This window comes from Cebidichthys violaceus, unplaced genomic scaffold (assembly GCF_023349555.1).
Source record: "Cebidichthys violaceus isolate CVI_PGR_0920_01 unplaced genomic scaffold, fCebVio1.0.p SCAF_11, whole genome shotgun sequence".
Classification (NCBI taxonomy): domain Eukaryota; kingdom Metazoa; phylum Chordata; class Actinopteri; order Perciformes; family Stichaeidae; genus Cebidichthys; species Cebidichthys violaceus.
Window position 1 is genome coordinate 14,236,257 of NW_027176274.1, and position 23,742 is coordinate 14,259,998.

Genomic DNA, 23,742 nt, shown 5'->3' on the forward strand with positions numbered 1-23,742 from the left:
TAGAAACAGATGATAGTTGGTGGGCTGACGTCGAACACTCACCTCTGCATCATAGCGCACAGCAGCAGACAGCAATGAGAAGGCGTTTTCCGCCTTGATTCCCCTCTTTATAATATGCTGACACAGGCGTTTCAGGCGGTTCTCACAGTACGACGTGGCCAGGTCCAGCAGCCCTGACGGAGCACAGGCACAGACGTCAACACTGGAAGCCTTAACGACCAACTTACAAACAGAAGTCAGTGAGGAGAAGGCTGTGACGCGTGTGTGTAGTTCTGACCAATAGCATCCTCCGGAGGCAACTCCACATTGTCTGTGTAGAGGAACTCTAGGAAGGAGCGGTACACCGGGTAGGAGAACTGGTCGATTTCAATCACCTCCTTCATGTCTTCGTTCCAGTGGGACTGGAACATGGATCTGAAGTGTTCACACCTGCACAACAGTTCGTTTCAGGACAGATAAAGATGTTATTATTCATATTCTTTAGTTTCATAACTTAAGCCTACAGCTGTGAGATGAAATCCCTGACCTTATTTTGAGAACTGCTTTGTGGACATAGATGTATTTGCCGTCAATGCAGAACTTGAGGTCAGCTGTCTCTGGGTTGTCAAACTCTTTCTTCAGAGACTGAGCCACGGTCAGGAAGTCATCGTGCTCTGCAGGGAGAAAACACCCACACACATCACGCTCTGGTGTTAAGAGCACGAAAGAAACTAGCAGTGGTTTGACTTTTTACAACTGAAACAAGAAGGACCACAGTTTTATCTTTTGAAATGAGGATTTATAATACAATAATAATTTACGTGTCAGGTAACAGTCAAAGAAATATTTAATTTGGCACTAATTATACGTCAAATTGTGCTCAATTGGTATACTGACATTTAATTATTACAATTATTTAATTTTAATAATTTCCAAATAACTGCTGAGCTAGGTCAGGTCAGCTGAACCAGACATTTATTAATTATGGCTGAATTCTATTTAGCTGCACCGTGCATGCTGGCTCACTGTCATCCCGCCGCGGCTTACTGAATAGAACATCAGCTGTTATCCCTCTGTGACGAGTAAAAACGTCTCCCGTGAATAAAGACAATAATCAGCCCTTTGTCTTACCCATGGAAAGAAGCCTCCACATGACGGAGGGGGTGGCGAAGCACGCGAAGACGTCGTCGGTGCAGGTGAAGTGCGTGAGGTGAGGCAGCACAACAGACTGGCCCCTGCACTGGCCCCACATGTACACCTGACCACTCTGCGTCTTAGCGGCCGACGTATGTGTGGAGTGACAGGCAGCGACCTCCACAATCCTGTGACAGGGGCCGGAAGAGAGTCGGCAGTGAGGACATGGTTCGTTATACAGTGTGTGTGTGTGTGTGTGTGTGTGTGTGTGTGTGTGTGTGTGTGTGTGTGTGTGTGTGTGTGTGTGTGGTGGTCCCGCTCACCTCTCTTTCTCAGTCATGATCTGGACTGGGCTCAGCTGGTTGCTTTTGTTGCCGGTGCCCAGTTGCCCGTATGTGTTGGCACCCCAAGTGTAGAGCAACCCCTCGTCTGTTAGTGCCAGCGAGTGAGCATAGCCCGAGACAATCTGGAGAGGAAAACAAATACTTCAGATGTAAGACCAACTATTCGAACATGCCAAAATGTTTCCACAATGAAGTCTACTTTACACTGAATAAAACAATAAAGAATTGTCAATTTTGGTTCATTTGAGGTCCCAATACTCTATGTATGTGAGGACTATGATTCATATTGTAAATTGAATACCTTTGAATCTTGGTTAAACAAAAGAAGGTATCCTTTTTTCCTCTGGTTGCTTTTTAAATATTAGCCTACTAATAGTGTGATGGAGGAATTTGAAAACAGGTTTTCACCCCCCCTCAATATGAGCGATGCAGTCGCTAGACGCTACACTAACACACAATTGTCTGCTTAAGTTTGAACAGTTTCGGTTATTTGTCATCTCGGTCTGCGCCACTCTCACTTGTTTTAAAGGGGAGAGAGCTCAGTGGGGAAATAGGTGACATCACATGCTTGTGTTTGAGTGTTCAACTAAAAATGATCCAAAGACGCAACTTTAAATTTAAAAGTCTTTAAGATTTAAAACTACATTTTGAGGGTCTTTAAGATAAGACTACATCAATTCAGAAGCTATTACTAACCAAGTGGTTAAACACAGAAACGCAGATACAAGCTTCAGTGAATCTAACGATAATATAATTATAACTTTTTGCATTGTGTTTCGCAGGTGCTTTCACATGTCTCCGTTATCTCCCCCAGCAGACTCTTCTCGTCTTTCTTTCTATGAAGGAGTTTTAGCTGTGAACCCTTTGAATACTCACAAATGAGAAAGATTCTAAATAAAATGACATTAGTTGGGGCGTACATAAAAATGTCTTCTTGTACCCACTCACAGAACTGGATAGAACTGGAATGGAAATGGTCACATTTTTGTTGCATTTAAATAAGATGACATGGCTGAATCAGAATACAATGGTAGTGTATAAATGTGTAGATGTATCGGTTTGCATAGTCATACGATGTATGAAGTCACTGGGTGAGTTGCACAAATGTAAGTTTCTGTGATTGTGTAATCTCACACCTGTTGCACACACAAACCCTGCAGAGCTACAAGGCGACAGGGGGTGAGCTGGTTCCCATTATTTCCGAGTCCGAGCTGTCCGTTCCCATTGTAGCCCCAACCGTACACCTGCAGGGACGGGAGGAGAGCGTGAGTGCTGTTGGTGGCCGGAGACGGTTAGCGCGGCGTTCACGGCTCCAGAATAAAATCAGTCACCTCTCCGTTGTCCACTACTGCCAGAGACGAGGTCTGCCCACAGACGATGCCAACGGCCACTTTGCTCTGCAGGCAGCTGGACACTCTGCGGGGGGTGGGCTGGTTCGCTGTGGAGCCGGAACCCACCTGACCACAGTTGTTGTAGCCCCATGCATACACCTGGCAAACGTGAGGTTACAGGAGAGGAAGAGTTAAATATCCCACATCTATTAGTGGAGGAGTAGAGCGTTTTTATGACGCAGTATGTACAGCAGCCCGGCTGATAATAATACTGAGAGGTAAAATACTTGTTGGAAGTGTTTATGCAATGTGACACTAATAAATGTAGTTCATAATGATGGTTTTAATATATTCTAACTGGAATTATAGCATTAACCGTACTGACAGTCTCAGATACTAGACGACAGTGTGGTGTGTTGCAGTCATATTAAAAACCACTGCAGCTTAAAGGAAAAGTTCAACATTTTGGGAAATACGCATGTTTGGTTTCTTGCCAAGAGTTTGATGAGAAGATGTATACCATTAACATCGGTACACTAAACCCGATAGGCTACCGCCAGCAGCCGGCTAACTTAGCTTAGCATAACAAATGGAAACGGGGAATTCAAGATTCTCTTTTTGTTTTTAAAAGGCTGTTGTGTAACACAGCAGGATAACAGCACGTGACAGTACAAAGCGGACTGTGTTTGAAGTGGTTTGAAGCACAATAGTGTCCTTAAAGCTGAGCTTGTTTTCTACGTTTTCAGCTTGGCGGGGGATCAGCTACCGCTGCTATTGGCCTTGCAGTCCTTAGCCGGTCTGTATGACTAAGCACTGCCTTTGGCCAAAGCTCAATCACATGTCGGTACAAAAGGTTTTGAACGGATTTCCGTTCTGCTGTGTCGTAGACGCTCACTTCTCCCGAGTCAGTCAGAGCCATGGAGTGGTGAGAGCCACAGGCCACCTCTGTGACCTTCTTATTGAGCAGGTTGGCCGACACGAGCACCGGAGCTACTCCTTGGTTGGTCATCCCATTTCCTAGTTGGCTGTAACCGTTGTGACCCCAGGCGAATAGCTCTCCGTCTGAAAACACAAAAAGATTAGTCACTCTGCAGCACTTTTTAATCCGACTGCGGAGAGGAGGATTAAAAGGCCGTGTGCGCGGCGGCTACCCTCTGTGGCCAGCAGGACGTGGGGTCCGCTGCCGTAGCTCAGGCTGACCACCTTCCTTCCACTCAGGAAGTCCAGCTTCTTGGGGACAATGCTGCTCTGGCTGTCCCCTGTTCCCAGACAGTTACTGCAGTTCAACCCGAACACATACACCTGGAAGAGTGGAGGGAGAAAAGAGAGACCGTGTAATGTGGATCAGTGATAAGCAGGGTTAAGCAGAGACAGTCTCCAGCAGCCGAGTAGGTAACAGGTCACATTCCAGACACACAAACAAAACACAGAGTTGGTAGCGCTGATAGGAGCAAACACGCCACGAGCACTGGCCGACAGTTTATTTTATTTTGATATGAACATTATTCAAGGAAAGTTTTACATTTAAGATTAAACAAATGGCTGCCAAAACGCAACATGCTTAAAGCAAGAAGCTCCTGAATTCACTTCATTATTTTCAAAATGTGAACGTTTGCTGAGATGCTTTTCTGTAGCCAACTCTTAAATCTATATCATTGAAGCTGTGTTACTCTTTTGTTTTTTTGGGCCACTTGGGGGCAGCAAAACAAGCTGTAGACAAAACTTTGACATATTTTTTCCTTGTTGTTATGGTATATAAGTGTAAGCCATCTATTGCCAATCAATACGGACACAGAGCAACATTTATTTGGAGTCATGTTTCTGGCTAACTGATGAATGCAAATCTAATATTCACTCTCTTTTAAGCCCCTCTATGTTCACCAGCTTCTTTCTAACAGTGTCTGTTTTCTGTTTGGTTAAGGGCTGGTAGTGCAGAGTGGGTTTATAAATACTTCATTTTCCAGTTAACAGTTGCCTGCTGTGTTCTGGTAACAACATTGATGAGAGCAGTGAGAGCGAAGCAAAACACAGTAAAACCCAAACACAGAGCTGAAAGGTGCTAAAATGCTGAGTAGATCTTAAGTAGTGATTTGATCCATTCCAGATAAACAAGAACGTGATTAGTGCAGCTTTAAACACACTTCATTCATCACCAGGATACAATACTGTCACTCCGACAGCAAAGAAATACAGCAGCTGGAAGTCCTCTGTGGTTGATCACCTATTGTAAACATGATTTACTTCTCTGATTGAATGAAGTTGAATAACTGCTTTCAAAGTAAAGTAACCATCTAAAACCCCACAATAATACATTAACGTAAAACATGTAGAGCCCTGGTGGTCCAGCAACAACTAGTTACGCACCACTAACGACGAGCGGCGACGGCTTCCCTCGCGTGATTAACTCCACGACCCTGTTCTCCTCCGACGTCTCACCTCGTCATCTTTGGTAACGTAGACGGCCTCATTGGCGGCCGTTCCGAACACGCTAGCTTTTCGGATCATGGACAGCTCCTGGGTCCCCATCAGGCTGAAAATGGGCCATTTGGTTACATCCACCATGGCGGCGAGGGCGGAGGGATGAACCTCAATCCAAAGGCGGGGATGTTGGGAGGAAGAGCTGCCAGAGCTGCAGCCGCTGTGGGAGAATTATATATTTATGTATTGACACAAAGTTTAACTTTGGGAAAAAAAAGCCTTTTATAGCAAAGTCAGTCACAGCATTCTGTCTTTTTTAAACTTCGGGACAAACCAGCTTCTAGCGCGCGCGCACACACACACACACACACACACACACACACACACACACACACACACACACACACACACACACACACACACACACACACACACGTTCAGGGATGGACAAATAAAGCAGGAAAATATATGGAGCGTCCGTATCGCCCACGCCATGCACAAAACAGCACCCTGCTATCATCATTCTACCTCATTGGGCTCAGTATTAAGCCTTTTCATGGTAACTTAGGGCTCCTCCTTTTTACATTTGAAGTTATTTTTACTAAGCTATGCAATTTCAGTATCATCATAACACACAAAAAGCTTCAAGACCCAACTTGCCATATTTGAATGATTATTTCATTATTTACAGATCTCATAGCCAAGTTAATATTATGTAATGCTAAACCCATGAATGATCCCACAGAGGAGATTAGTGAGAAGTTGGGTCATGTGGTGTAACATCGGCTCAAACAGATCAGGGCTGGCCGGTGTAATGCTCCTCGTAGCAAAGAGATGTGTGTGTGTGTGTATATATATATATATATATATATATATATATATATATATATATATATATATATATATATATATATATATATATATATAGATAGATATAGATATCTATCTATATATATATATATATATATATATATAGATAAATATACATACATACACACTTTCTTAAGAGTTAAGACTGGGTCTCATCTACAAATTATTCAAGCGCTCTCTACAGGTTTCCTGACCCAATTAGGACTGGCCAGCAGATGGCTCAGTTACATGAACAGAGGCGTCACACTTTAAAGCTACTAGAGGAAACTTTCATTTCGTGTTGATATCGGCGGTCCCTGCGGACTAAAGCGGTCGTGTTTCAGAGTCGCTTCAGAAAACCTTTCATTTTACTGCAGCAGGGTCTGAGTCTGCTCTGTCGAGTCCCCGTTCTGCTTCTCTTCCTTGCCTCCCTTCCCTCCAGTGGGCCTACGGCCGATACTAAACTATAAATAGTTATAGATTAGACTACCCAACAGAGTGTACATGAGTTCAAATTAGCTCCCTATCGTCTAGTTTTGGTGTTAAAATGCTGCTTTGATTCAGTACAAATGCTGTAAAAGCAACAATAATCAAATAATATACAGTAATACAACACTGACATGAATGAATACCTTTAAACTGGTACTCAACGACATTTAGCTGACAATACTAACATTGTGGTATTACTACTTCTCCTTATGAAAAGGAAACCTCAACTGATTTCACCAACAATGAGCAGCAACAAAGGTTCACCGATACCAATCACTGGTCCGTAGTAAAGAGAGTACAACTACGGTGTAGTATTACATGAGATTACATTGTACCACGAGAGAACTTCTCACAATATATTGTGTTGGTTGTCTGTCATGCGTGTTCATAATGAAATTATTAAAACTTCCATGTAGTTGTTGCATGAAAGGGGAGAGGGGCTGGACTTTTTCTGCAAACAGTCCACACACACAACATGATTTTTTACAACCTAAAGCATGAAAGATCACTCAAACATAGGAGGAGTCCATCCGACTTCACCCAATCAGAGGCAGGCGATTCATATCTATGAAGAAATACTGATGGAAACTCACTTGTTTTCATAGTCATTTCTCAAACAGAAGCTCAGAGCACTGATGTTGATGCTCTGTTGTCCAGCTTAAGGAGACAGTTGTCTTTGCGGGCATTACGTGTCAATGATGTAAATACCGTCTCATCTGTTTTAGGATGGACGTTCACCCACGCGTGCTTTGTTTCCCATCTCACTGAAACTGTTACTAGTGAAAACATCTCATGAAGTCATGAGGCTTAATCATATTTTTTGGGAAATAGACTAAAAGTGTGTTGAAAGTGTGAGTGAGTCTACAGCTCTGTGTTGTAACACCGTAGCCTCAGTTCTATTAACACACCCAGTAAACATGGAGCACTCCTTGGTGAGCTCGTGTTGACCATTGTTACAAACGCATGATTCAGCAGACTGCCGCGCTGACACAACGCATCAGAGTGAACGGAGTCGCTACTAGACTCATCGGTTCGCTCACTCGAATCTGAGCTAACGGGCCACCGTTAAAAAAAAAAGTCAAACAGCTGTCAAAGCTACAGAAGAACAATATGAAGGTTTTTTCCGTTCCACCCACCTGATAAAATGTTTCTGGTGAAGGACGGTTTAACCGAAACACGAACGGGTCCGCCGCGGGATGTCCGTCCGCGTTTCTTCACTTTCTGCTGGAGCTGCCGCGCTCCGCTGCAACCGACGATTATTTGCGGAAGTGAGGAGGAAAAAAGATAATGTCACGTGATGAAAAGACCAAAATAATCAATTGCAGACGGTGGTCAGAATAGATGGATCACTGTTGTATCCAGTCCACGAGGCTGTGGAAGGACAATTTCACCAGATGTTGTATATATCAGTTTTGAACAGTTTTGTCAGTGGAAACAGTAGTTTGACTCAAAAAAAGTCTAACTTTCAACCACGTTTCATGTTCTTACTCAGCCAATGGAGTACGCTCGGTTGTAGTACAGTTTTAGAGTATTTTTTTTGTCTGTAGGCCTATATATTTTGCCCAGAGCCCCAGAAACTCCGAAGTCAACTGTAAGTCAGTAGCTGTTTTTGAGCTTTCCATTTTTTTTCATGATCTTCCAGTTGTCATCGAATTGTAGACTTTTCATTCATGTTGGAAGTTTAAATTGCTAAATTCAATGAATGCATTTCCAATCTTAACTCATCTGATGCAACAACATCCCACCTCTGTCTGTCTCTGTGTGTGTGTGTGTGTGTGTGTGTGTGTGTGTGTGTGTGTGTGTGTGTGTGTGTGTGTGTGTGTGTGCTGTGTTAGATTGAGGTAATTCAATAAGTATATTTTGGGAATTTCCACACTGTAGGCATAAAATCAGCTATTAAAATTGCTTTTTTTTTTTTTTAATGAAACAGGACCTAATGATTAGGTAAAAATCCGGGAGCTGCCTTCACACTTTAGTTTACATCTTGCTTTGGTATGACATATTACGCCCCAAAGATGCAACCAATCAAATTGCCGCACAATAAACCTGGAGAATCTGGATCTGTCAAGCTGCGTTTGTGTTCCACTTGGAGGCAAATTATCTCATTATTACGTTTCTGTTACAGACTTTGCAATAAACCCAAATACAGGGTGAGTAAATCTCTCTCTCTCTCTCTCTCTCTCACACACACACACACACACACACACACACACACACACACACACACACACACACACACACACACACACACACACACACACACACACACACACACACACACACACACACACACACACACACACACACACACACACACTTCACAATGACATTCAAATGACAACGTTAGTAGATGCTCATAGATCTCACCTGAAATGTAAAGGATGCGCCACAGAAAAACAATAGTAGGGTACGTAACATTTCTGGTTGACAGGATAAGATGGTCCATTTTAATCTTACCCGTTGGAGAAGTGAAAGCAAATTCAGGAGCATAAAAACCTGTGAGCTGAAGGGGAAAAGGGTGTTCCTCCTACTCACACAAATACTAGAAAAGCATCCCCGCTAAAAGCCTCTCTCTCTCTCTCTCACACTCTCTCTCTCTCTCTCTCTCTCTCACTCTCACTCTCACTCTCACTCTCACACTCTCACACACACACACACACACACACACACACACACACACACACACACACACACAGAACGTGACTAATTGTATGTGTGAATCACAACACTTGAAAGCACGGAGGATCCAACGGCTAAACAGCAAGTTTATTTTGGTTAGGATCAGAAACACAGATCATGTCCTGAGGGTGAGATGAGAGGAGACGATATCAAAATCCCCTGACTGAAGTATGGCAATGGTGATTTGTGGTGTTTGGAGGGGGTGCGGGGGGTGGGGGGGAAACGTATGTTACAATGTTGAGTGAATTAAATCGGAGGGGAGCAGTAACTCTCAGCAGAGAGCAGCATTGACCATTCCTATGGCAAACTCCACACAACAGGGAGACCACATATTACCGGATCTCCCGTTTCAAAAATCCTCTAGTTGCTCAAAGAATTGTTTCTATTCAATAAAACCTAGTTTTAGTTGAAATGAAAAACAAAAGGCACAATGATTTTCAACTCATTCTTGTCTTTAATATGCACAAGAGTTGAAAGCATCAATGAGCCACCTTAAAGAGAGAAATTCAATCTAAAATTTATAAAAAGATATAAACAATCAGAGGCCAAAACGCTGTCTGTTGCTTTTTCTCCTATTATTTTATTTAAAACAACTTTTCATTAGCAAGTAAAAATCTTGCAACAAACATAAGCTTGTATCCAATTCAGATACAAGGCAACGAAATTGTAAATCTTTAAAGTGGCTCGGTCTAGTCTGCTAGTTCATGACTGTACACCCTCTCTATAGTTTTGTTCAGTAATAAACAGCTAGTCCCAAAAACAAGCCTGGGCTGCTCATAACAACCCCACCCAATATTTAAAACCCCAGTGTGGACCCCAGTGTGGACCCCCCCCCCCCCCTCCCCCTCCCCCTCCCCACCTGTTCTGACCTCCTCTCGGTAGTTAGCAGCCAACCAGAGGATCATAAAGTCTTCCAGACCAGGGCTAGGGTTCATGGTTTGGCACCGTGAACCCGCACACCAGCTGGGACATGGGACGGCACATCTTAAACAGCCCGTCACCACTACGAAGAGAGAGGGACAACTAAAAAAAAAACAGCCTGTTCCAATTCATCAGCATGTCATCACAATACATATGCAAGTCAAAAATAAAAACATTGAAACAAAAGAAATATTGCTTCAACAACAAAACAAGAAACCCTCCCCAGCCATCTGTGACAGTAAGGTTATCGTCCATCCAATGACTGTCAGCTGCAGCAGCTTTGTACAGGCTTTATGTAAATATATTCATATATTCATTAGACGGCAAGGAGAGATTCACATCACATTTTTTTTGTACAATTATTCAAATTGAGTGATGACATGTGACCTCTTCATCGAAAAAAGTAGTTGCGTACTGTAATCGGGACCTGTGCTCATCACACAAATCTAGTCTTCAATGAGTGTCGGTCCCTTTCTGCAGGCAGACATCAATGTCTTCTCAGACGTGTGCATAAGACTGAAGAAAAGTAAAATCAAAAAACGGACATTATGGAAGCTCCACCGACTCAACCAGAAGAAGTTGAAACATGAACCCAAAATATTTGTTTCACGAGAGAATTTCAAATATTTAAAGATAAACTCAAAAGGTCAGATAAGCAATTTGGGGTCGATTTAAGCCTGGCGGTTTCTTTTTGTTTAAACCCCCCCCACCCTTCAAAAGTTTCACATTACAGGGGAGTCCCGAGCCAGCACTGGATCACAGGACGTGACCGAGCTCATGCTGCACAAGTGATGTCCTGTAGAGTGGTAAACGCTACAGCTGACATGTTCCTCTTCTCTTAAGTCTCTGCATCTTCACCTAAAGGTGCCTCCTCCTCCCGTGACAGGGAGTCACATCCGTTAAAAAAAACAAAACTAAAAAAAAAAAAAAAAAAAAAAACTAAAAAAACTTGTCTCTCTGCTGAATCAGAAGCAGTTAGCAGGTTTTACAGTTGTAGGTTTTGAAAGAAAAAATAATTATGGCATTTTCTTCACATTTTTATGATTTCTTTTTTTAAACAAACGTTAAGCTTGATAATTCAACAGATGTCACAATAAAAAAAAGTGACGTCATTGAGTCAGAAGTCCCGTCAGTCAGTTTGCCACAGAGTCTTTTTTTTTGTTGCCTTTGAGCCCTCCCCCCCCCCCCCCCCTCCACCTGCTCCAGGACTCTCCTGGGAGGGCAGCGGGGGTCCGTGGTTAATCGTGGCTGAGCTCTGGGATTACCTCTTTAAACTGGGTGAGAGAGGGTTATTGGGGTGCCCGGCCATCGGGAATCAGTGTGACTAAAGTGTGTACTTGTATGTCAGTGTGCGTGTAGGTGAAGTAACACCAGAGGACTATCCAGGGGAGGGAAAGCACAAAAATAAACCACAAACAAACAGCAGTATTTCTTCCCCATAAGTGATATGATGGCTTCTAACAGAAGTATGCACACAAATTGTAAGTGTTAAAAAGTGTGTATATGTGTGTGTGTGTGTGTGCGTGTGTTTGTGTCTGAAAATGTGCTCGTGTTTTTGTCTTTGTGAAAACTGGCAATTAAATCTTGCCACGAAGGCTTTTTCTCCCTTCTGGTTTTATTTGTGTGTGAGATTTAGACGCCGCACTGGCAGAGAGTAGAGACAACCCTCCTGGTGCAGGTTGCCAGATGGTGGTGGTGCCTGTTGAATGACCAGGACTCCTGTGTCGTGTTTCCGTGCTCGGTGAAGGATGACCATTAACAAAAACAGAAAAGAAAAAAAAAAAAAAAAGACACCCCGCAGTGCAGAGGTGGGGTGGGTAGATCCTTCAGTGGGGAGTTTCCATGTTGAAGTGATGCTAAGTAAATCCTTCGGTACCAGGTTGCCAGGTTGGAGGAGAGATGGATGAATGTCTGGGGTGATTACAGAGTACCCGTGCAGCTGGTTGAACCAAAAACATCCTGGCTTTCAGAAATTAAACTCCTTCGTTTGCATGTTGGAAGCTGGGTCAAAGTTGAAGGTCCCTCCTTGAGTTGTGTCAGGGATCAAGCTGGGATCTTCATCAATCTGAAAAAAGGACAGAGTTTATGAGATCAAAACAAGTTGTTGACTGAGCAGGAAAAAATAAAAACGCTGGTGATAAACTTACATCATCTCCTGAAAAGTACTGATCAATAATCTCAAAGGCTAGTTTGTAGATATCCTCATTCTCATGCTGCTGCAGATTTTCAATCTTCTCCAAACCTGAAAAAACAAAACAATAACAACATTCCCTCCATCATTAAAACTGGCAACTGCAGGGACATACATAGTTCAATTATGCAATCAAGAAAGCAGTCAGAATATGCACTTGTTTGCCAGATAAGAAATGATATACCAAGAAATGTAGTTTGAGATGATTAAAACAAAAGGAAGAGAGCCGACTGAAACCATCAGCCAGATACAGACCTCCACACTCCTCTATGATCTCAGCGATGGTGCTCGCTTCATCTCCCGCCATGATGAGGATATTCTTCAGGCCGTCGAGGACAACCTGCACCACCTGGGAGTCTTTCACCGACAGCAGGTTACAGAAAGGCGGGATTACGTTTTGCTCCACCAGGAACTCCACCTACACAAACCCACACATACATACCACATCCATACTTGATTACAACACAGGTACATGGTTACAAGTGGGGAACACTCCCTGTCATTTCATTACAAAATCAACTCCACTGGGGACAGTTCTGCCTCTTTAAAAAGTATGAAACGGTGAGGTAAACATTTACTTATTAAATGATGGAATATTATATGACTCACATGCTACAGGGTTTCTGCAGTTTAAATAAAAACACATTTGCAGTAGATGAATTCAAACAAGCTCCAGGTTTCTGTCTCACTGGTCCCAAAGGACAGCTCACCTGGTCTTTCCTCCCACTGATGGTGAGGTTGCTGATGGCCCACGCTGCCTCCTTCTGTGTACCAAAGTCGCCCTGCGGAGAGACAGGCTGTCACTAAGACGCACACATAGCAGGTCTTTGCTACAGCACACAGAAAACCTAGGCCACGCTCACATTCAGCGCTCAATTAATTCTCATCGAGAGTTGTTTTTGCTTCTCTGGCTACAAAACAGGGAATGTGTCAATGCAACTGAATACATACAATTGATGCCAACATTCTGTGTTGTACCATGTGTTGTGAAAAAATGAATATAAAGAATAGAGGAGATAAAGCTTAAGGGACTTGTTTTCTGTTCTCCACCAAGCACAAACCTTGGCCAGTTGGTGAATGATCATGGGAATCAGTCCAGCATCTATCACAGCCTGGACCTGCTGCTGGTTCCCAGCTGTGATGTTGGAAAGGAACCAGACTGCTTCCTGCAAACAGACGAGTCACAAATGCTCAGAACCTGCTCTTTATCTTACACACACACACACACACACACACACACACACACACACACACACTTTTTTCATTATAACGCCAGTGTTAACTTCCACTTCCATATGTCTGCTACTTTTTGCTCAAGTGAATAAGTAAGGGAACACACAATAACAAACCTGCAGCAGATATATTATACTTCCTGACAGGAAAATAAAAAGCACTCACAAATGTCATGAACCTCCATAGACACTTTAACTCCTATTTCCATACTGAGCCCAAAGAAACTGGGACATGACGGTTGAGGCTGTGGCTGTGATACCTTGTTGATCTTTTCTTTCGGGTGTGTGAGCAGGTTGGGGAAGTGTGAGAGGACGTCACAGTTGAGCACAACCTGTGTCTGCTCGTCTGTCCCCGTCACGATGTTGCCCACTGCCCTCAGAGCTGCCGTCTGCCATTTAAAGACAAAGGAGAGAAATGATTGAGGATGAGCTCACTGTAGATATAAATGCCAAAGACTAGATTTCAATCAATGAAACAAAGTCTCACCTGAACTTTGACCTCCTGGTGGCTCAGGAGAGGCACAAGAAACGGAACGACTCCAGAATCAATGACCATCTGGATCTGTTCGTTGCCCCCGTCCGTCAGATAGGACAGAGCCCACACCGTGTCTACTAGGATCTAAACATGCGGACACGAGAGACTCGTGAAGCAGCACAAAGCAAGTGATCGTTCTGTACAATCAATACAAATTAATAGTAAATACAAAATGACAATCCCCCTCTGCTCTGACACTTACATTTATATCGGTGTGATATATTAGCACACAGAGGGCGGGCAAAATCTGTGGGGAAAGAGAAGTAGGTTGGATGTAGGCAGAGGAATAGATGGATCAGATGAAGGCAAAAACAGACCAAATTTTTTTTTAAATAAATCACAAAGAGAACAGCTGTCAAATCCAGACTTCAAATGTCACATAAGGATCTTTATAGTCAGAAATTCCCCTGGGTGACAGGGCTGATTTGGCTACTGAAAAAGCACAAAAACAAACTGTGTGACTCAGCGGCAGAGCAACACATCCATCTGTCTGGCACACGACAGCCTGCGCACGCACACGCACACGCACACACACACACACACACACACACACACACACACACACACACACACACACACCACCTCTTGCACAGTTTCCATAGGTGGTGGTGGATCCTTGTTGCGGCAGAGGTTAACAATGACCCAGGTGACATTGCGGAGGAAGGTGATGGGGATGGATGGGTGGATGAAAGAAAGCAGGGGTTTGACCACGCCCAGGGAGATGACATAATCCCTGCACTGTGGACCATCACCTGGACAGGTGAGGAGCAGAGGTCAACATGGCTCTGAACAGTTGCTTCCAAGCAGTATACACACATACATACATATATACACACACACACCCCTTACCTATAATGTTTCCTAAAGCCCATACAGCCTGTTCACATACGTTCTGGTGGGGAGAGTGTAGCAGTCGCAGGAACAGGGGCACTGCATCTGGACACACAAACATCAACAGATCAAAAACTTGCCCCATGGTGACAGATTGTCAACCTCCAAGGAAAGGCCAAATTAAATCAACACAATTCCATGACTGTGTCACAACTCCTAACAACTGAGTTAGTTCTGTTGCACGTCTTTAGGTCCAATTTAAATAAAGTAAAACAATTCCATCTTTAATTTTGTTTGAATCTGTACATTATAAATTCAGGGAATGTTTTAGATAAGTGCCACCCCTGACTAGTAAATTAACTGGAGGATAGAGTCCATTAAATCCAATGAAAGAATTGCCACGACAGCTTGTGATGCATTTGTTATAAATCAGCATTCATGTGATTAGCTGGCTGTTACAGAGACAGTCATGTTGGCTTTGTTTCAAAATAAGAGTACAGTTATCTAATAAAGACATAATCCAAAAAAAATGACTGGCTGCCTCGTTAAGTGAAAAACAAACACGCTAGCTCGGCGGATTGCAGACGGTAGACAAACACAGACTGCAGGACGACGGAATGTGGGGTCAACTTACTGGATTTAACCACAGCCTGAGTCTGTGCTGATGTCCCAGAGGCAATGTTGGTCAGAGCCCAAGCTGCCTCAAACTGAAGAGAGGGGCTGCAGGACAACCAAACCAAACCAGTGAGTAAACAAGTTAAAGACGTAAAGAAAGCTCAGGTAGTTTCCACAGAAGAGTGGGGACAGAGAAGAGGGGAATAATGATAACGCTGAATATTGATGTGAAGCTTCCATTATACATACATTTAATAATACATCACACACCAGATCAGTGGTCTGGATGTCTAGCTGTTTGGTGAACTGGTGCTGTGTTCAAAGGGAAAACTATCATTCCATGATTTTAAAAAGGAATTATGCAACATATTAGAAATCACACAATCGCAGATGATCGTCACACTGCCCACTAGCCAAATGCTGGTAAATCATGGCAAAGGGTGTTAAGTGTGTCTGTGCCACTGAATACTTCATCAGGACCGTGTTTTGGTTTACTACCGGTAACTTGAGCGCTGGCATCAGCGATGTAAAGCAGTAAACAGGGCGTGGTGACTTCTGTGACGTAACCAGCCAATATAAGATGGTGCTCTGTGCTAACATGATACTAGCTGCTGCTGTTTGCCATGGTAGATCCTTACAACTTCTTCCTTACAAATTCTTCCACCACAAATATCTCCCCCCCCACCCCTCAGTGAACACAAGGTCCTGGGAATTGTGGGACTCCGAGAGACAGGAATGCTGTTATATTTGGCTTGGCCTGGACTGAGAGGACCAGCCAACTGCCCTGCGTGCTTTGACACACTCTCACGTGTGGGCACAGTGGGACACGCACAAAGCCTCTGTTGGGGCAAAGACTTGATGTAGTAGCGTCAGTAATCCATCACAGCAGTCTGCAGGCCTCACAGCTAGAACACTCAGTTCCTCGCAGCACAGAGAAAATAACACTGAAGACAAACAAACTGTTTTGGGAGACTTACTTGTCGTCCCTTTCCAGGCATTTGACTAAAATGGGGAGGATCCCAGACTTTATCAAGTCGTCGATCGGAGGGTTTCTGTCACTTGAGAGCAGTTTTCTGACAAAGAGCAAGAAGAGGAAATCCTTAAGAACTTCATACACAATAATAAAAAATAAAAAAAAACAGTTGCTGTGTGTGTGAATGTGTTCTTTCAGTCACTCACCTGGCTGCCTGGACAGCACCGAGCTGGATAACTGCATTATCACTGGTAGCGTTCTGTAGTGACAAGGAGCGAAGGCCATGACGAATGTAAGCACAGAATAATCAAACAGTTCAGGATCTATTCGTGGTATATTTAGGAATTGCAAATTCACAACAGAAGACTTGACTGAACTCTTACCTGTAAGATGGCATCAAGCGTAACGTTTTGCTGAACAAAGAGAAATGTAGAGGAATATTAGCACGGTCAGAGTCTGCGAACTGACCCTTGATTAACACCACTTTACATAATATGTTCAACTTATGTAAACGTGCTTTGTGTTTACACGTCTATATTGAGACTTAAGCAGCTTTCCCCACAGCACCTTGATGTATGACATGAAAATTAGCAATATGCAAAATGATGAGCCGTCAGCTGAAACGGATGAAGGAAATTACAATGAGCTGCTCCCTCTCTTTCGTGTGACTGAGCGTCCAATAGGACTGCGAGAACAAAGCGTTGAAGTCCCGCCCCACTTCCAGGCTAGCTCGTTTCAGCATCAAGTGGGATTTCGATGAAGCTACGTCCCTCTACTACTGCACAAAAGTCAAGGGCTTTGGAGATAAATACATCTTGGGCAGCGTATTGCTACACTCTTCCCACATACAGTATAGTAAAATATATGGAGGAACTAGAACACTGAAATGACATTATAGCAACAAGAGAGAGGGAGCTATGCAGTTTTCTGGAGACCACAGACTTGGATATATTTGTACATAGCCTCTCCAGTAAATTAAAATAAGGCTTTTTTTGTTTTTTGCACAAATTACAAACCATATCTTTACAAATATTCATTAAATGATCTTATTAGCTATATTTTAAAGATATTAGTCTTTGGGATTGTCCAAACAAATTCCATGGAGGCTGATGGAGACATTTGTGATGCTCAAAACCAGACTTTTATTTGGGAGAAAATCTCAGTATAATAAGAACTTTCCCTAAAGACATCTTGTTCTTACTGAAGCAGCTACTGTTTCTAGTGTACATCACACAGCTTGCATTAAATACACTGCCCACTTGATTTGAACCCTTCTGATCAGTTATCCAGAACAGTCCAGTCTCACTAAATGTCTCCCACTTCAGCGCACACACACACACACACACACACACACACACACACACACACACACACACACACACACACACACACACACACACACACACACACACACACACACTCGCACTTACTCCTTTGAAGTCCGAGTCGACATCAGAGTCCTCCAGACTCTCCTCCTGCGGGACATTTCTCTTCTTCAGTAGATGTTCGTCTCGTTTGTTCTGACAAGAGAAGAAAAAAAGAAAAAAAAAAAGCAATGAGGGGGAGGACATGAAAGTGTTCATTAATGCATTCATGAATTCTTAAAGTGACAGTGAATTGAGGCCTGCCTCAAAAACAATTCCTCTTTCCCAAACTTTGACTTTATGGAATAATAATGTAGTGGGTGAATCAGAGAAATCTGCCTGCAGGCTAGTCCACATAGCAAACACACACTCATCTTTGAAGGACACTGACCCTTAACCTTCTGACCCGCTCACCACACACTCATTCAGCATGGAGACAAGAGGACACATGTACATAGAGACCCACACATCCCATCAACACACGGGGAGTCTGAGTCAGTAGGAGGAGAATCCCTTGCCCTACATTCCTGTGCATCATGCTGATGTGCGTCACTGATGACTAATCAGCTAGTGCAGTGCTTCTTGCTGCTCTGATCCAGCTAAACAGAATGTGCTAGACTTTGAGACCACCACAGTATTTCACGGCAATGACGTTCTATGGCTTAACATCCCCGTCTGTGTGAACGTCTGCTGATGGCTGCTCTACGTGCTTGTTTACCACTATTCTCAGACTTTCCCTGGAAGCGCATCGCTCAGGAGTCTCTTGAGTTCTGTTTATCAGATGGCCACATACCAAGACACGCAAGTGAATCTGTCCACCATCTGACATGATGTTCACATGCTATCATTTTCTTAGCCCATCACTTTTGTGTCATGACGGGTTGTCAAAAACACATTTTTACTGAGGAAAAGATTAATTTCTATCTTTTTGTGGGGCACCAAGTTCCTGGAACCAGAGGGCTTCCTCTTCCACAAACAACATATGGTTTTCCCATTCCTATTTCAGGACGCCAACAGGGAACAACTCCAAAATATATCATATTACTCAATACTGATGAGCACCTTCTCTGGCCTCACGATTTCATCAATTAAGATTAGACTGTCAACGATTCGAATGCACAAAGATTCTTGATGATCTCAATGTATTGCATTCTCAATTTTCTATATGACTGCACATGGCTACTTTCTCATCAATTAATACAAGCAGCGAAATAAATCTGAACTCTCCTTTTCATCTTTTATCTTTCAAAAATCTGACTACAGTCTACAGTGGCCTCTTTTCAATTGCAGTACCTGTGTGAGCCACGTATTACATAAACATTACAAAGACAAAACAGAAATCCTTCTGCAGTGCGCTGTAATCTACAAACATGTGGTTTTCACATAGCTAGATAGATATCACATTCAAACAGAAAAAAACTTTGGTCAGCTAACATGTGACTTATCTATTCATCTGGCACAAACCAAAATCAGCCTCCAACTGTGTGAGGAAATAAAAACAACTTCTGCCCCATCAGCAAATTAAAAAGTGGCATGACAGACCTGATTTCACAGCACAAAAAAGAAAAGTAAGACAATGCAACACTTAATAAATTACAATTAATCTGCTGTCTAATTGTATTCAAACCGTTAAACACAATTATTCCAATGATTTCAATACATGATGGACAACACAGCAACCCACAGCTGGAATCTAGGTGCCAAGTCTTACCAAGCAACATCTCAAGGATTTGCTTAAAGTCTACCACTGAATATTTTAAGCTTGTTTCCAAGTAAGGTTTTGGTAACAGAAAATGCACCATCTCCATATCCCACACCGTCTCCAAATGACTGACAATGAAGCAAATCACATGCTGAAGTCTACGTGCAACTCCTTCTGACTCTGGTGACTGGACTGCATCAAAAATCCTGATTATACTCACCAAAATGACATCAATATCAACCATGAATTGTACCTCCAGGGGTTAGATGTCTATAGGTCATTGACTTGTGTAATCAGTGATCGCCAAGAATATGCACTCAAACTATGTGACAAATCCTACAGTGTTCAGCTCAGGTAGATGTAAACACCCCCTTAAACTCAAGCTGGTATTTTAATATTATAGTCCTTGTTTCATTTTAAGCCCATGGTGCAGAGTAAAGGCCCAAACACACTAAAGTGGCCGACATGCGCAAGTTCACCTATTGTTTTAAATGGCCGAAAACACACCGTAAGTGTCATGAGGACCTAGAGAACCAAAGCTGTTTTCCTGCAGCCGGTGTACCTGTTTGGAAAGAGCTAAAAGGAATCAAAAGCTACGGGTTTTTTTTCCCAGAGGACGATATTTTATTAAAGAAATAAATGATTAATGAATCATTAATAATACTGTCGCATTAAAATTGGCGCTTTCAGTGGTTAAAATGACAAACGTCTTCAGCAGTATCACATCAGCTATCACTACTTAGCGTAAATTCCGTTTGTCACTTGACGCAAGACCAAAAAAAAACTACACATGAAGCCAATTTCACATTATCTAGTTACATTTTCATATCAATATTTGATTCTTATTCACTTGATATCTTTGAACTAGGACCTTCATTATTTAGGTCAAGTTAAAGTTCTATAATATGCCAAAAGTTTGCCTAAACAACGGCCTTTTCCTCCGATTCTGTGCTGTTGGCATTTCAAAACTGCAGTGCTTCATAGGAGCATCAAGTGAGGCCCGTCAACGTGGCCGGTCATGTATCGCTTTCTGTGCCTTTAAAAAAGAACCACAACAACAAAAAAACATGTCCCAAGCACAAACTGCACATTGTACCATGTCTTTTAAAAGTATACGCCCCCTTTGTTCATGTTTTGCTCAAACAATCAACACAGACAATAGCACTACGCCCAAAAAAAAATGGTAGCTCTTCTTTCCTTTCAATTCCATCACCGCGCTGGAACTATGAGAGTGCAGCCAATCAACTACAAACATGGTTGCCTGGTATAAACGTGATGCTGGCCAAACTTTTTCGGCAACCTACAGAGTGTTGGCCAAATTGAACACATGCTGAGTAGAATTCCTTGTACCCCGAGCTAATTCTACCGTTTACCTGTAAATCTTTTGAACGATCTATTGTTTCCTCCTGTGACAAGCGAGTTCAACCAGACGACTGGCCCCAAAAAGCTTTGTTTCCACTATTAAATTACAGAAAGTGTGCAACAATTAAAGAGATTCAACAACAGAAATACATTTCTTACCTTTCTCAACTCAACCGTCACCTCATTCCGATGTCTTCTCATAGTCTGTATCGAAGAAACAAAAAGAAAGACACATTTTGACATATTTTAAAAATTAAACCAGTGGACAATATACACTGTAGCCTTTTACATGGGAACGCAAAATCACCTAATAATTCATAAAAATACTATTTTACTTTTTTCCATGAAATTACACACTTCATTAATATAAAATATATTTGGGGATCTTATAAACATTTTAAAATGACAAAACTTTAACAACATGGGTCAAATTGATTTTTTTTTTTTTTTTCAACTTGGACATAAATCTGTGACTGAATCCTAAAAAACAGACAACACCACCAACTTAAAAAACTGTCTGTTGGGTTTGCAATTCATCCTGAACAGTTTGAGATGGTCTAAGATCTTGTGACTGTTTGAAGAGGTTCATATTGCTTTCCTAAATAGCCCCTTATGTAATCTGGGACAGTCATAACTCAGGAGGCTGGGGAGCAGAGAGGTGTCTCCCAAGCACTCCAAAACAATAATGCCACTAAACTGACCTACAACCAAAAAATGTCCCTTAAAACTAACAGACAGCAGAACATCAAAATACAATTAAGCAGCCTGGATGTCAAAAGGAATGAATGCAGTTCACTTAACTTGCCTAATGTGGTTGGTTGCTGTATGCAAAATATGAACTGTTCCCAAAACAAAAAATAGAAGCCAATAAATACTAAATTGCTAAAGCCCATAGAGGCACTGCAGTCACAAAACTAAAACTTAATGAAGCCATGACAAGACAAGAAAGATATATCTCAGGGTAAACTGCTTGACAAATCTAAGCCATAAACACATTCTATATTACATGCTGGAGGAGAAAGGAGCTTACGGCCTGCAGCATGTGAGACTTTACTGCTTTGCAATTCAAAGCTGCTCCTACTGATGTCAGAAATTGAAGAGCAATCTGTTATGCCTGACCTAAATAAATAAAACCCAAACTGGCGTGTTCTCCCCTTCTGTAGTCTGACTCATCCATTTAGGAAAACTCAAAATCATGCAGAGGCTCTTCAGGGGACCCAGGTCAGACATCCAAGATGCCTGAAATAGCATCAGGAATGCACTTGGCAAAAATCTGTCTGTCATAGTAGCCACGTGCTTGTCCCACTCACTCCAAGCTTCAAAACAACCACCTATGGGGCATCAATCTGCTCTTTTAAGCATTTGAAGGTGAAACGGCATGCTGACAGATTTTGAAGGGCCATTTTCAACATACCTTTGAGTCTTTGTTGGTATAGTATATACACAACCCATACAACTAATTATTATGTCTACGCTATAACGTGTCTAGATATTTGATACTTTGACGTCTTCTTTTAATCCTCTCAGCTTCCTTCATCTTGGCTCGTCTGAACACAGCCTTTGACTAATGGTTTCGTCATCATATCAATGGGAATTACACACAAGGTGCTGTTAAAAAAATGTTAAAATCGGACTTGTTAGTTTAATGATGCAACAGTACCCATCGTTTGACTGTCACGTGTTAGATCTGACAGCAGGTACATAGTACACCGGTGTACTATGCGACTTGACAGTGAAGCAAATCACAATTATGCGTCACCTTTACGTTAATATAGCAATGTTTAAATATAACCACTGAGAGATTAGATAACATTATAACGTTAGACCACGTTATGAGTATTACTGCTAACTCGATGTTAGCCACGTCTCACTGATGGATTCCAATGAAACAGTAAATTCATGACCGTAAGTGGTTTTAGTTGGGTCCGTATTTCACATGAAAGTAGACAGTAACACTAAGGTCACCGCGTCGTTACCGTTCAGTTTAATGGCTTAGCTTAGCTTAGCTTAGCTAGCAGCTCAGTGTAGCTCACCTGGCTCTACATGCTAGCTGTTTGCATGACAGCGTTAGCACGCTAACAAGGAGGGGCAGTGTTTGGTTAGGGCGGATGTGGACCAACCCTGCAGTGCAACCTAAAAACGATGCTTTACTAATAATGACACATTCATGTGACGTTCCCAAGTTAGCGTTGGTGTTGCTTAAGATCCGCTGGTTGTGAAGCATAGCAAACGTCAGGATTTGGGTGCCGGTCGGGCCCAGCCTCGCTCGCGACCGGTGTGTCCATCCGACTAGCTAGTGAACGCTAGCTGGCACTGACAGCTACATACTGCCCTTAATTCTCCCCACTTGCAACGGTACAACTGTGATGCTAATTTATCTTTACACATATTAACTACTGGATATTGGTAAACCACTGGTATTATCTGCACAACAATCCTCACAATCGTTTAATTGCGGGGGAAATTCACCGTTAACAAGATAGGCCAATGGACACTTGTGATGGCGAAATCTTGACGATAGCTTACGTGCTAGCTAGCTAGCTAGCTGGCAGCTGCAGCAGGGGCCAGGCTCCCCAACGAGGCCCAAAGACTAACGTTTTCAATGCAAAACTAACTCGACTCATCTCATGTACACTCGCATTTATATGTCGGCTCACCTCGACATCGCGTCCTTTATTTTTAAAGCTCTTGATGCGGTGGTTTTCCAAGCCGGCGTTTTCTGCCATGGCTGTATGGGGTTTAGCTAAATTAGCTCCGGCTTTCGAGATCTCCTCCGTGAGAGACGAGGCACGG

General features: G+C 42.7%; 2 protein-coding genes across 4 annotated transcripts in view; both read right to left on the reverse strand.

Moving 5' to 3' along the window:
- Positions 1–9,109, reverse strand: part of LOC137868319 (RCC1 and BTB domain-containing protein 1-like) — a 10,508-nt gene extending 1,399 nt beyond the window's left edge. The window contains exons 1-12 of one of the 3 annotated variants that reach the window (XM_068705032.1): positions 8,912–9,109; positions 7,681–7,787; positions 5,225–5,426; positions 3,940–4,090; positions 3,684–3,850; positions 2,789–2,947; positions 2,594–2,701; positions 1,437–1,579; positions 1,111–1,301; positions 527–653; positions 278–429; positions 43–173 (exon numbers count right to left, since the gene is read on the reverse strand). In XM_068705032.1, the coding sequence (XP_068561133.1) occupies positions 43–173; positions 278–429; positions 527–653; positions 1,111–1,301; positions 1,437–1,579; positions 2,594–2,701; positions 2,789–2,947; positions 3,684–3,850; positions 3,940–4,090; positions 5,225–5,350 (1,455 nt within the window). In that variant the 5' untranslated portion in view covers positions 5,351–5,426; positions 7,681–7,787; positions 8,912–9,109. Of the gene's footprint in view, positions 1–42; positions 174–277; positions 430–526; positions 654–1,110; positions 1,302–1,436; positions 1,580–2,593; positions 2,702–2,788; positions 2,948–3,683; positions 3,851–3,939; positions 4,091–5,152; positions 5,427–7,680; positions 7,822–8,911 lie in introns of those variants that run through there. The other 2 variants (XM_068705031.1, XM_068705033.1) reach the window with 2 other exon arrangements.
- A 967-nt stretch (positions 9,110–10,076) lies between these two features.
- On the reverse strand, positions 10,077–23,737 carry kpna3 (karyopherin alpha 3 (importin alpha 4)). The gene is made up of 17 exons (XM_068705038.1): positions 23,607–23,737; positions 21,109–21,153; positions 17,952–18,041; positions 16,905–16,934; positions 16,728–16,780; positions 16,526–16,621; positions 15,568–15,653; positions 14,952–15,038; positions 14,685–14,854; positions 14,305–14,349; positions 14,055–14,186; positions 13,828–13,956; positions 13,397–13,501; positions 13,046–13,117; positions 12,591–12,753; positions 12,292–12,386; positions 10,077–12,209 (listed from the first exon to the last, which is right to left on the reverse strand). The coding sequence occupies exons 1-17, from the start codon at positions 23,673–23,675 to the stop codon at positions 12,111–12,113; spliced, it is 1,566 nt and encodes a 521-aa protein (XP_068561139.1). The 5' UTR covers positions 23,676–23,737; the 3' UTR covers positions 10,077–12,110.
- Positions 23,738–23,742: the final 5 nt, after the last annotated feature.

Coding starts and splice junctions, on each gene's coding strand:
- kpna3 (XM_068705038.1), bottom strand. CDS start 23,675: ATGGCAGAAAACGCCGGCTTGGAAAACCACCGCATCAAGAGCTTTAAA. Junction 16,781..16,904: donor CGCTTGATGCCATCTTACAG/GTAAGAGTTCAG, acceptor TTGTCACTACAG/AACGCTACCAGTGATAATGC. Junction 12,387..12,590: donor GATCATAGAGGAGTGTGGAG/GTCTGTATCTGG, acceptor TTGTTTTTTCAG/GTTTGGAGAAGATTGAAAAT.